Genomic DNA, 11440 nt, shown 5'->3' on the forward strand with positions numbered 1-11440 from the left:
GCTCCCAGCAGGGCGGTCCCGGCGCCGGGGGCGGTCCCTGCGGGGCGGTCCCTGCGGGGCGGGCGGGGCCCGGCGGGCGCTCGGGGTGGCCTTGGCCATGAAGCCACAGCCGCCGGGCTAGGCCCCGGGCGGCTCCAGCCAGGGCTGCCCGCGGGGGGCTGGGCCCGTCCCCGGCTCCGGGCTCCGGGTGGCGGCCGGCGGCGCGCTCACCATGCCCGGCAAGCACCAGCACTTCCAGGAACCCGGGGTCGGCTGCTGCGGGAAATACTTCCTGTTTGGCTTCAACATTGTCTTCTGGGTGAGCGCGGGGTGGGGGTGGCGGGGGGGAGGTTCCGTCTTCTACGGAGGGGAGACCCCTCCCTGCCCCAGGGCTCAGAACGGTCTCCCCGCTCCTCGCTGCCCGCCCGCCCCCGAGAGCGCCGGAGGGAACTGGGGAAGCCCTGATTGCAGGGGGCGGTCCCAGCGGTGTGGGGACCGGGAGCCTTCAGGGCTGGCGGAGACGGGGCAGTGCTTTCTTGAAGACCTCAGGGACTGTGTGGTCCGAGTGGCCCTCCCTCCTGCCCAGCTCACTTCCACACCCTGGGGTGTGGGATGCACGCTGAGCCCCACCTCTGATTTAGGGAAGAGTCTGCAGAGCAGGGAAGGGCAGGGTCTCATTTCCTGCCCCCTTGCCCCTCTTCCCCCCCCCCCCCCCCCAGCACCTGGCCTGGTACCTCCCCTTCAGCTCTGGCAAAGGGGGCTGGGTCAGAGCCTCCACCCCTGCCCCTTACCGGGAGGTTTTCCGAGGAAGGGCCAATAGTCAGAGTCCTGGGAGGATCTTCCTATTGAGTGGCTGGGAGCTCCCTGGGGAACAGAATTCTACATTCCAGAGCTGACCAAACCGAGGCTCCGGGGTGGGGCTGCCCCCGGCCTGAGGAGGGAGCTGCTGGTGCCCCTCCCAGGGTGACATCTGTGCCCCTGGGCCCTGCCAAGTCATCTCCCTTCTCCCCCATCTCATCCCCCAGGGCTGCTTGCTGCCTCTGCAGTCTCTCTTCTGCTGCCTTGGTCAAAATGCCAGGCCCATTCAGCTTTGTGCAGTGGGACTCAGTGGCACAGCCCTCTGCCCACACGCAGCCATGCAGTCACCCGCATGGCGGTGTCCTTTGGCTCCAGCAGGGTCGGCTCTCGGAGGGTGTGGGATGTGTGCAGACTTCCCTGGAGGCCTAGCTGTGAGACTGTGGGCAAGTCCCTTCTCTCTGGGCCTCTGTTTCCCTGCCAGGGAGGTTCGTCCTGAAGCCTGCCCCCAGGGTTGGGCATGTCAAATGAATTATAGTTTCCTGTATTCTTATCATCATCTACATTTCATATATGAGGTCACAGGCACAGAGAGGTTAAGTCATTAACCCAGAGACACACAGCCAGTGAGTGCAGAGCCCAGGTGACGGTCTAGTGCACATGTGTCAAACACAAGGCCCGCGGGCCAAATCCAGCCCGCCAGGCCTTGCAATGTGGCCCGCACCGCGCTGTCATCACTGCACTCCGCTGTCAGTTTATGACATTGTCAGTTTATGACTGTTCAGTAAACCATTCGGCCCGCGATTTAGGCTGGATTTTAGATTTTGGCCCCTTCTCTGATTGAGTTCGACACCCCTAGTCTAGTGGGTCATGCAGTGGCTGGAGGCGAGGCCGAGGTTTGAGCAGAGGGAGCCCTCAAATGCCAGGGGTGAGGGGGTGGGGGGCAGACAGGAGAAACGCAGGCTTGTTCAGGGTCCTGGGCTTGGGGCACAATAGGAAGGGCAGTGTGGAGCTGTGAGGGCTTCAGTGCTGGTGATGGGTTTGTTTGAGGCGGGTCTGTCTGGCTGCCTTGGGCAGGGTGAGTGAGGGACGAGTGGAGGAGGGGAGATGAGGAAGGAGGGCTGGGTAAAGTTGGGGTGGCCGTGGGGGGTGGGGAAAGTGATAAGGCTGGATCCACGGGACCAGGGGACGTGGGGGAAGGGTAAAGGGAAGGTTTCAGGTTTGGGTCATGGAGGCCTAAGGGAGGTGCCTCTGAAACAGGTCCAGATTTTTTGTTTTGTTTTAATGGAAAGCAAATCACGGCGTTACCCTGCTCATTCATAACCCTCCAGTGGTTTCTCTCAGAAAGCAGTCCAGATTCCTCCCCACGGCCGTCAGCCCCTCTGCAGTCTGGCCCTGCTTCCTTCAGCTTGTCCCTTCCACCGCCCAGCTGACCTACCCTCAGGTCCTTTGCCGGTGCCTCCCCCTGGGATTCTTCTCTCCTCTCTGTACCTTTTATCATGTAAACATCTGCGGAAATGTCACCACTTTCCCTAACTACAGCTCACCCCCACCCACCCCTAATCACTCCCCACCGCGTCGTCCTGTTTGATTTTCTTTAAAGGGTCTGCTTAACGGAAATTACCTTGTTCACTCACTGTGGGTTTCCCCGCTGGAGTCTCAGTCCACGAGGCCTGAGAGCTGTCTGTCCTGTTCAGTGAGGTGTTCCCGGCACCCGGAACCGAGCCTGGGACATGGCCGTATTTGCAGCACGTGTCTGGAGCGAGGGAGAGGCCTGGGCTGCAATCCTAGAGATGGCCGTGCCATGGAGGGGTGGGAACTGAGCGAGAAGAGGAAGAAGCAGAGGGCTGAGGTTGGGACTGATGGGGGCGGGCCTGGCCATGAGGAAGGGGTGGGAGGGAGGTTGGGAAGGGGCAGGCGGGAGAATGGCATGGAGGTAACACGGAGAGTTTGGGAAGGTGGTAGCCTGGCTACAGGCTGTGGGCGGGTCAGTGGGCTGAGGCAGGAGAAGTGATGATGTTGGGTTTCACATCCTGGATCCAGGGTCGGGGAGGGAAGGAAAGACATTTCCAAAGAAAGAGGACAGCAGTGGGAGGAACCTGGGATCAGAGCGGGGAAGGCATTAAAGATGGAGTTGACCAGCTAGGTGCGGAGGGGAAGGAGCCTGAAGAGAAAGCAGGAGTGGGGGTGGTGGAGTGGTGGTCAGTGTGGGCTCGTGGCCCTGGGCTTGGGCTGGAGGTGATGGGAGGTCAGGTATCTGCTCAGGGTCAGGCAGCGGCCCTGACAGCCAGGTCTCTTCCCAGGAAGGAACTGAGGCAGGATGGCTGGTGGCGTTCAGAAGGCTCAGGCAGAGCTGTGGCCACCTGTTTTCCAGGATGCAGCCGCTGGCCTGGGCGGGGCCCCTCGGCCGGGTCCTGCTCTGCATCTGGATTCCTGGTCGTGCAGGGGCTTTGGTTTTGAGCTCTGAGGATAGGACCTGGTGGGAAATGGCCTCTGGCAGACAGACATTGGAATGGTGCACAGGTGGTGGGCCTGTGCTTAAGAGGGCTGGACGTGGGAGGGGCAGAGGCCAGGAGCCCCGGAGCCCAGCATGGGCTGGGGCAGGAGCAGAGGCGCAGGCACTGCTGCGGATCGCCCCCTGTTCCCGCTCTGAGGTCCAGGCAGGGGCCCTGCTGTCCTCGCTAAGGCCAGGCGTGCTCAGTCTTCCCGGCTGCGTGCTGTGGGGAAGAAGCACTAAGGTGTGTTCTTGGGAAGATGTCAAGGACCCTGGATCTCATTTAGAGCCCTCTTCCTTTCTCTCTCTCTCTCTTTTAAAAAAAATATATTTTATAGATTTTTTATAGAGAGGAGGAGAGAGGGATAGAGAGCTATTGTAGAAACGTCGATGAGAGATAAACATCGACCAGCTGCCTCTTGCACACCCCCTACCGGGGATGTGCCCGCAACCAATGTACATGCCCTTGACCGGAATCGAAAATCGAACCTGGGACCTTTCAGTCCGCAGACCGGCGCTCTACCGCTGAGCCAAACCGGTTTCGGCCCTCTTCCGTTCTCACCCCCTGGAGACCCTGAGCGCTGGGGGAAGAGGCTCTGTTTGGGGAGCAGGAGGCTGGTGCCCAGCTCTCAGCTCTTCGCTTCTGCTCTTGCAGGTGCTGGGAGCCCTGTTCCTGGCCATTGGCCTCTGGGCCTGGGGTGAGAAGGTGAGGAGGCGGGGTAGGGCGTGGGGCGGCAGCAGGTCGAAATGATGGCAGGGATCAGTATCCCAACCTGCCTCTGCTCCCCCAACACAGGGCGTTCTCTCCAACATCTCGGCGCTGACAGATCTGGGCGGCCTGGACCCCGTGTGGCTGTTCGTGGTGGTTGGAGGCATCATGTCGGTGCTGGGTTTTGCTGGCTGCATCGGGGCCCTCCGGGAGAACACCTTCCTGCTCAAGTTTGTGAGTGCCCCACGCCTCGATCCACTGGGGACCCCAACTTTCTCCCACCCACTTCTTACATGCATTTTTGTGCTCAAGAACGGGTAGTTTTATTATGTTATAACAATAAGTATCAGATTCGTGTTATCTATCTATAGGGTCCTTTCTGTTGTAAATTACTGAACACCAGTGGTATTTATTGGCTCACCAAGAGAAGCCGGGGGTGTGCTGGCTGCTGGCACTTTGGGGTCCAGGGACCACCACAGTGTCACTTGGCCTGGCCTGTTTCTTGGCTCTGTCCCTTAGGTTAGATCCATTGCCCGTGGGGTTGAAGGATGCCCAGGATCTGTGGGGTCCGGCCTTCTTGCCGCCCTCCTAGGAGCTCCTACTGGGGGCGGAGGCTCTTCTCAACCACTCTGTCCAGTTCTTTAATTGCATCTCCTTGATTCTGATTGGTGAGCTGTTGGCACATGCGCAGTCCTGTCTGGAAAAGTGATGACTGCAGCCAAGCCACAGAAACTGAAGGTGCTGTGAAGGGTGGTTTCCCAAAAACAAAACAAAACAAAGCAAAACAGGTGATTACAGGAGGAAGTGAGATGATTGGTAGGTAAGGCCAGCACTGTCTTCACATCAAACACCACGCACGGGATAGAAGGTGGGGGCTCTGGGCACCCACCAGGCCCTGCGTCTCCGACCCCCGCCATCTGTATGTGCCCACCCCCAGTTTTCAGTGTTCCTTGGCCTCATCTTCTTCCTGGAGCTCGCGACAGGGATCCTGGTCTTCGTCTTCAAGGACTGGATACGAGACCAGCTCAACCTCTTCATCAACAACAACGTCAAGGCCTATCGAGACGACATTGACCTCCAGAACCTCATTGACTTTGCTCAGGAATACGTGAGTCCAGTGTCCAGCACGGGCCCGCCACCTAGACCACCCTCTTCTTTGGGTGGACCGATAAGTGGGAGCACGTTCCCTGTGTGCTGGGACCAGCCCCTCGCCCCCCAGGCCAGGCAGGCCCCAGGCAGAGATCCAGCAGTTAGTGCTCCTTTCTGAGAGGAAGCCAGCCCTTGGTGATCCCCTGTGCGTCCCCATGTGCCTGGTCCTGCAGGGAAACAGGGTTGGAGACTAGAGGCCCGAGGCTCCAAAGGCTGGGCTTATATCACGCTTAAAGTGGGAATGAAAATATGGATTCCCCTTCTAGGAAACCCTAGGCCCACAGGATCGGCTGGGGCTGAAACAGGGGCTTTCTATTTGCCACTGTCCCTGACACCCTGTATTTCATTGTGCCGGTCCGTCGTCTTCTCTCATTTTTAAAAAAATAATTATTTATAACCTGCATTTTTTTCATTTAGCAGCTCAGGAGCACTTTTAAAAAAAATACATATATTTTATTGATTTTTTACAGAGAGGAGGAGAGAGGGATAGAGAGTTAGAAACATCGATGAGAGAGAAACATCGATCAGCTGCCTCTTGAACACCCCCTACTGAGGATGTGCCTGCAACCAAGGTACATGCCCTTGACCAGAATTGAACCTGGGACCTTTCAGTCCACAGGCTGATGCTCTATCCACTGAGCCAAACCGGTTTTGGCTTCTTCTCTCATTAATATTACTTGTTTGGCCTCTGCACGTATTAGTTTGAGACTCTATACATAAGCCCCGCCCTCAAGCTTATACATCTACCCCTGTGAAGAAATAGTGAACAGTTCACGAAATCCTAGACACCTCACACCTACAAGTTCTCGCCCACTCACAGTGATGCCCAGTCACACTCATTTGGTGCTGGGACACAGAGATGAACCAGAGCTGGTGTCTCCTTTGAGGCACTCTCAGCCCAGGGCGAGGCAGACAGGTAGCTAGGTGGTTAGGATGTGGTTTGTTTGCTCATTCAGCATGGAATTGTCATCTTGGACATGATGTGGGCCAGGCCCGGGGCTGGGTGCTGGGATTCTGGGATGAAAAAAGTGGGACCTGTCTTTGGGGATGGCAGTCTGGGTGGAGAGGTGGAGGATGCATAAGCAAAGCAAACAAACGTGTGTGTGTGTGTGTGTGTGTGTGTGTGTGTGTGTAAAATTATAAATGTGGTAAGGGTTGAAATGGGGAAGGGTGGAGAGGGGAAGGCCTCTGGGGGGGACGTTGGAGGAAGAGAGGGATCAGGGATGTGACGGGAGGGGTGAGTGTTCCCCAGCAGGAGCAGCAGGTGCTAGGCAGAAGGAGAGGAGGCAGGCGGAGGCAGGCTGTACCCACACTTGCCATTGACTCACCTAGGGAGGCAGCAGCCCACGCTGTTCTGGGTGGGGGAGAAGGGGCTATGGTGCTGGCGGCAGCATTTATGAAGTGCAGCAGGAGGGTTATGGGTGTGGGAGGATGGCCCTCCTGCCCTTTAGGAGGAAAATCTCTGGGTGAGTGTGGGGGGGCCGGCGGAGACACACTTAGCGGAGCCTCTCCCCGCAGGGCGTGGCCCAGCGCCCATTCTCAGGGTGTCCTGCAGGAAGTCTCGGTTCTTGGACCAACGTCCTTGCCCCATCCCTTCCTGTTTTGTTTTGTTTCAGATCCTCACTCATCTGAGGAGAGAGAGAGAGAGAGAGAGAGAGAGAGAGAGAGAGAGAGAGAGAGAGAGATTGGTTGCCTTCCATATGTGCCCTGACTGGGGATTGAACTGAAACACAGGTATGTGCCCTGAACAGGAAAAGAACCGGCAACCTTTCATGTAAAACTAGATGCTCAACCAATGGCGCCACTCCAGCCGTGCTCCCTTCCTTTTTCAGCCGCCCTTGGCTTAGGGGGACAGGCGTGAGCAGGAGCCTAGAGCTGCCCTGATGACCCTGGCCCTGGCCCTGGCCCGTCTGCAGAGAGGGCAGCGGGGAGGTGCCCGCCTGCCTGGCTGCCTCTAACTCCTTCCCAGCCTCACCCTGTCTCTCTGCAGCCTGGGTCTGCCCCCAAACGGTGGGTCCGGCTCACCTGGATTTCCCCCTCTGCTCCCCCCCTAGTGGTCTTGCTGTGGAGCCCGAGGGCCCAACGACTGGAACCTCAATATCTATTTCAACTGCACTGACTTGAACCCGAGCCGGGAGCGCTGCGGGGTGCCCTTCTCCTGCTGCGTGAGGGACCCTGCGGTGAGTGGGCCCTGGTGAGGGGGGCGGCGGCGTTGCTGAGTGCAGGCCCTGCCCTGGGCGCTGTGGGTGTGGGAGGAGGGCATTCCATGGGGGCTGCCCCTTCCAGGCTGGGAGTGTGTATCCGTGGGCAGCACGGAGGCCGCTGGAGGGGGCTGGGCCTCCTCAGCAAAGCCTGTCTCTGATTATAGTGAGATGGCAGTTGCAGGCCCCTGGGCACAGCCTGCCCCGCCCTCTCCCCCGCCCAACCCCCCCCCCCCCCCCTTTCCCGGCTCCAGGCCCCCTGTGCTCCCCGTTAGATGCAGCCCAGGTTATCTGGGGACCGGGGCTGGATCACTCCCTCAGCCATGGGTGTGACAGGCCCCCCGCCAGGCTGCACCAGCCACCATCCCCCTGGGCCACCGTACTGGGGTGGCGGGGACGGGGGTTCTGACCCCTGTGAGGCTATCTTCAGAGCAGAGCCTTCTCGCAGGGACATCTCTGTTCACCTGGGACCCTGCGGGCCAGGGTTCTCCCCATTCTTGTAAGACACGAGCAGGCGGATGCCAGGAGGAGAGAGCCCACGCTGGCAGGTGCGGCTGTTCGGCCTGGCGTCGGGCAGAGGCGCCGGGGCCTCAGGGAGCCTCTGGATGCGGCCGAATCCACATCCACCTGCTTCCCCCGGAAGCAAGCACCATTGCAGGGCTGGGTGCCATGGCCCCGGGGTGCCCCCTCACAGGGGCTCATTGCCCTGTTTCTCCTCAGGAAGATGTTCTCAACACCCAGTGTGGCTACGACGTCCGGCTCAAACTGGTGAGACGGGCTGGGCCTGGGCTGGGCACTGGGATGGGAGGGGCACCCATAAGCTCCTCTGAAGGGCCTCAGGGATCTGTGGGGAGGCGTGCTGAGTCCTAACAACCATCCAGGCCTCGGTGCTGCCAAGCATGGGCCAGTGGACCTGCGGGCACGGGCACAGGCGCATTCGCGCATTCCAATCTGAGCGCCCGCTGGCGCCGAGCTTTGCCCTGGACACGGGACGCATGCTCCTGAGACAGATGGAGTCCGGCTCTCACGGAGCTCCCCCTGCAGGGGAGGCAGAGCCGGGAAGCTCCCACTGATACAGAAATGTGAACAGTAATGTGACAAGTTCAGCTGAGAGCTTGGAAGAAGATAAAATAAGGGGGTTGGAGTGGGGCTGGGCAGTCGGAAGCGTGGGTGTCTGTGCTGAGACCCCGATGATGAGGAGAGCCAGCCACACCAAGGCCTGTGGCAGAGCTCAGGCAGCAGGCGCGGAGGCCTGAGGCCCCGGGCGGAGGGGTAGGGTGCGGGTGGGGTTTGAGATGAGGCCTGTGGGGTCAGGACTGAGCCCACACCTCTGCCCCCAGGAGCTGGAGCAGCAGGGCTCCATCCACACGAAAGGCTGCGTGGGCCAGTTTGAGAAGTGGCTGCAGGACAACCTGGTCATCGTGGCCGGGGTCTTCGTGGGCATTGCCCTCCTGCAGGTAGAGGGTGCCCCCACTCCTTTACCCCCACCCTCACCCCCACCCCCGCTCCTGTCGACGGCCTGTCCCTCACCCACTTTCCCTCCGAACAGATCTTTGGCATCTGCCTGGCCCAGAACCTCGTGAGTGACATCCAGGCAGTGAAGGCCAACTGGTGAGGCTGCCACGTTGGCCACGGCTACCCGCCTGGCCTGCCCAGGGACCTGCCACAGCGCCGTGATGGGCGCAGCTGCAGGAGGCCTTTCTGCTTGGACCTGAGCCGCACGTGGGGCTGTGTGTGGGTGTGCTGTGTGCCCACAGAGAAGCCGCATGCCTCTGCCTGTTCTGGACGTGTGTGCATGGAGGGCGTGTGTCGGAGTGGGGGTGCACAGGAGCCGCTGCCTCCGTGTGGCTGCGGGGCAGGCTCCCCCGGGAACGGGGTCGGGCGCGGGCCGGAACACACCTCTCTGCATGGGGGTGTGGGGCGGGCGCTGGGCCTGCTGTTGCCGGAGATACAGGCCCCACGCAGCTCACGCTCTCTTCTCTCTTGGCTGTGACCTTGACCCTTCCGGGATCCCACTTCAGCCTCAACGTCTCAGACTCTAAAGTGAGTCTGAGAATTCTCTCTCCCGTGCTTGCCTCTCAGGATCAAACATGATGATGGCTGCAAACTACTTAAATAAACAAAACCTTGAAAACCACTGGCTTACCATTCCCCCCTACCCCAACCCACCCCCCAGTCTGGTTCTGTCAGCCGCAGAGCCCTGGCCCAGACCCACCCTGCCCTGTTTTCTTTCCGGGCTACTCGGGAAGAAGGCCATCGGGCTGCAGCAGCTCTTTGGTGGCAGCGTCTCCCCCTTCTCTGAAGCCCTGCCCGACCCATTCTGGTCACGCGGCCCTGCCCTGCGGACCCCACCTCTGCAGGGGTGTTCCCTGCCAGCACTGCTGTGGCCGCTTCTGGAGGGAAGCACAGGGGTGTGAAGCATGGAGGCCGGGCTCTGCCTTGAAGAGGCCAGGGAAGGGGGGCTGGCCCTGCTGGGGACGGGAACGGGTGCCAGGGGGCCCAGGAAGGCTGTTGAGGGGTGGATGGAGATCAGGAAGGTGTTGGGTAGGAAGCAGCTGGAGGCCCAGAGCTGGGGGGGGGGGGGGGGGGCGGGGAGCTAGTGGGGAGTTGGGGGGAGGGGGGGACATTCCTGGGCACACTTGTCTGGAATAAAGTTCAAAATCGTCCTGGTGGCCTGAAGAGCTGCCTTATGGCCACCAGAGGGCGCACCAGTACAGCATTCTCTGCATCGGGCTTTCCTCTGGCAACATCACCCAGTGAAGACCAGTGCCTGGTGAGTCCACCCTGCTTCCTAGTGCTCTCGGGGTTCAGGGAACTAACTGGAAAGCTTCCAAAGGAGCAAACTGGGAAAGTCAGGCTGTTCTCGGTTCTGCCTCTTATCACCTCATGAAGGGGTGTGTGTGGAGTGGCTGCCATCCCCGCCCTGGCTGCCTGCTCTTTGTGGCTGGTTCCCAGACCTCAGGCTCGGCTGTCCTGAGGGCGGGATAGGTCATACCATAGGAGAATAAGTTAGGCCTTTGGTAGTGAGGCCTCTGCCATGCTAGGTTGACTTTCCCATTGTTACTGAAGACGGGACACAGAGAAACATCGCTTTGTGACAGAAATACATACGGGGGTGGGCAAAAGTAGGTTTACAGCTATGAGTGTGAAAGCTTATTTCTATATTATTTACTAATTGCATTATTTTCCACAAGAACAACTGCAAACCTCCTTCTGCCCACATCTGTGTTTGTACAATCAAGATGACAATGGCACCTGGCCCGAGAGACAATAGCTTGTGGTGGGGCCTATGGCAAAATTGGTAGCTGTCATGAAGGTGCAGCTAATTGCTGTAAAGTGAGAATGCAGGCCTAGTGTTAGTAATCTGGAGAAGCCAGAAGTCCGGATTTTTACGAAAAATATTTTGGTTTTAAGTTTCTTGGCAACTAATGAGAAAAAAAAAAAAAATTAGCCTGTGAGCCAAACAGAAGGTGTGGCCCCTGTGCCCTGCCATTCAGGGGTGCTGGGAGTCACTGCCAAGTGAGCAGGGGTGGGCATGCCCCCGGCATGGTGTCCTGGGGTCCCCGACAGGCGCTACAACAAATCCCGCCCACAGTCATGTGCATTTGTCTTGTGTCTTTTAATTTCAAACACTTGCACTCCCATTCCCCTCCCACACCGCACAGCCCCTGTGTGAGGGAGCTCAGAGAGGGGAGGGAGCTGCCCAGCACACAGCGGGAGAGGCCCTGGGCCTGGCCCTTCTCACGGGAGCTTTGCCCCGGACCCGGGCTGCCTGTCGGACGCCGCAGGGGGAAGCCTGCACACTCAGTGCCACCAGGAACGGGCAGTAGGTGTCATTCCCCACGCGTGAGCCGGACACCCGCTGAGTGCTGGGGATGGAGGGAGAGAAGACCAGGCTCCTGGCCCCGTGCTGCCTTCTTGTGGGGGAGACACAGGAACAAGTAGGCAAGGGAGCATTCGTGTCCATATATGCATGGCCCTGGCTGGTTTGGCTCAGTGGATCCAGCATCAGCCTGCAGACTAACGGGTCCGGGTTCGACTCTGTCAAGGGCACACACCCAGGTTGCGGGCTCGATTCCCAGTAGGGGGCGTGCAGGAGGCCCGATCAATGAT

At 59.4% G+C, this 11440-nt stretch overlaps 1 protein-coding gene across 2 annotated transcripts; it reads left to right on the forward strand.

Annotated features, from left to right (window-relative positions):
* Positions 1-26: 26 nt before the first annotated feature.
* Positions 27-9464, forward strand: TSPAN17 (tetraspanin 17). Of its 2 annotated transcripts, XM_084886729.1 has the most exons (8): positions 29-298; positions 3924-3974; positions 4065-4211; positions 4915-5085; positions 7181-7306; positions 8048-8095; positions 8668-8784; positions 8877-9464. In XM_084886729.1, the coding sequence occupies exons 1-8, from the start codon at positions 212-214 to the stop codon at positions 8940-8942; spliced, it is 813 nt and encodes a 270-aa protein (XP_084742855.1). In that variant the 5' UTR covers positions 29-211; the 3' UTR covers positions 8943-9464. The 2 variants fall into 2 exon arrangements, with proteins under 2 accessions (XP_084742856.1, XP_084742855.1); XM_084886730.1 differs by lacking the exon at positions 3924-3974 and having other exon boundaries at positions 27-298.
* The last annotated feature ends 1976 nt before the right edge of the window (positions 9465-11440 follow it).

This window comes from Pipistrellus hanaki, assembly GCF_964339955.1.
Source record: "Pipistrellus hanaki genome assembly, chromosome: 5".
NCBI lineage: Eukaryota > Metazoa > Chordata > Mammalia > Chiroptera > Vespertilionidae > Pipistrellus > Pipistrellus hanaki.

What these genes read in the sequence shown, in the direction of transcription:
- TSPAN17 (XM_084886729.1), top strand. Translation starts at nt 212, where the DNA reads ATGCCCGGCAAGCACCAGCACTTCCAGGAACCCGGGGTCGGCTGCTGC. An exon ending in GCTTCAACATTGTCTTCTGG is followed by an intron (nt 299 to 3,923) that starts GTGAGCGCGGGG and finishes CTGCTCTTGCAG; the next exon opens with GTGCTGGGAGCCCTGTTCCT. An exon ending in TGGGCATTGCCCTCCTGCAG is followed by an intron (nt 8,785 to 8,876) that starts GTAGAGGGTGCC and finishes CCCTCCGAACAG; the next exon opens with ATCTTTGGCATCTGCCTGGC.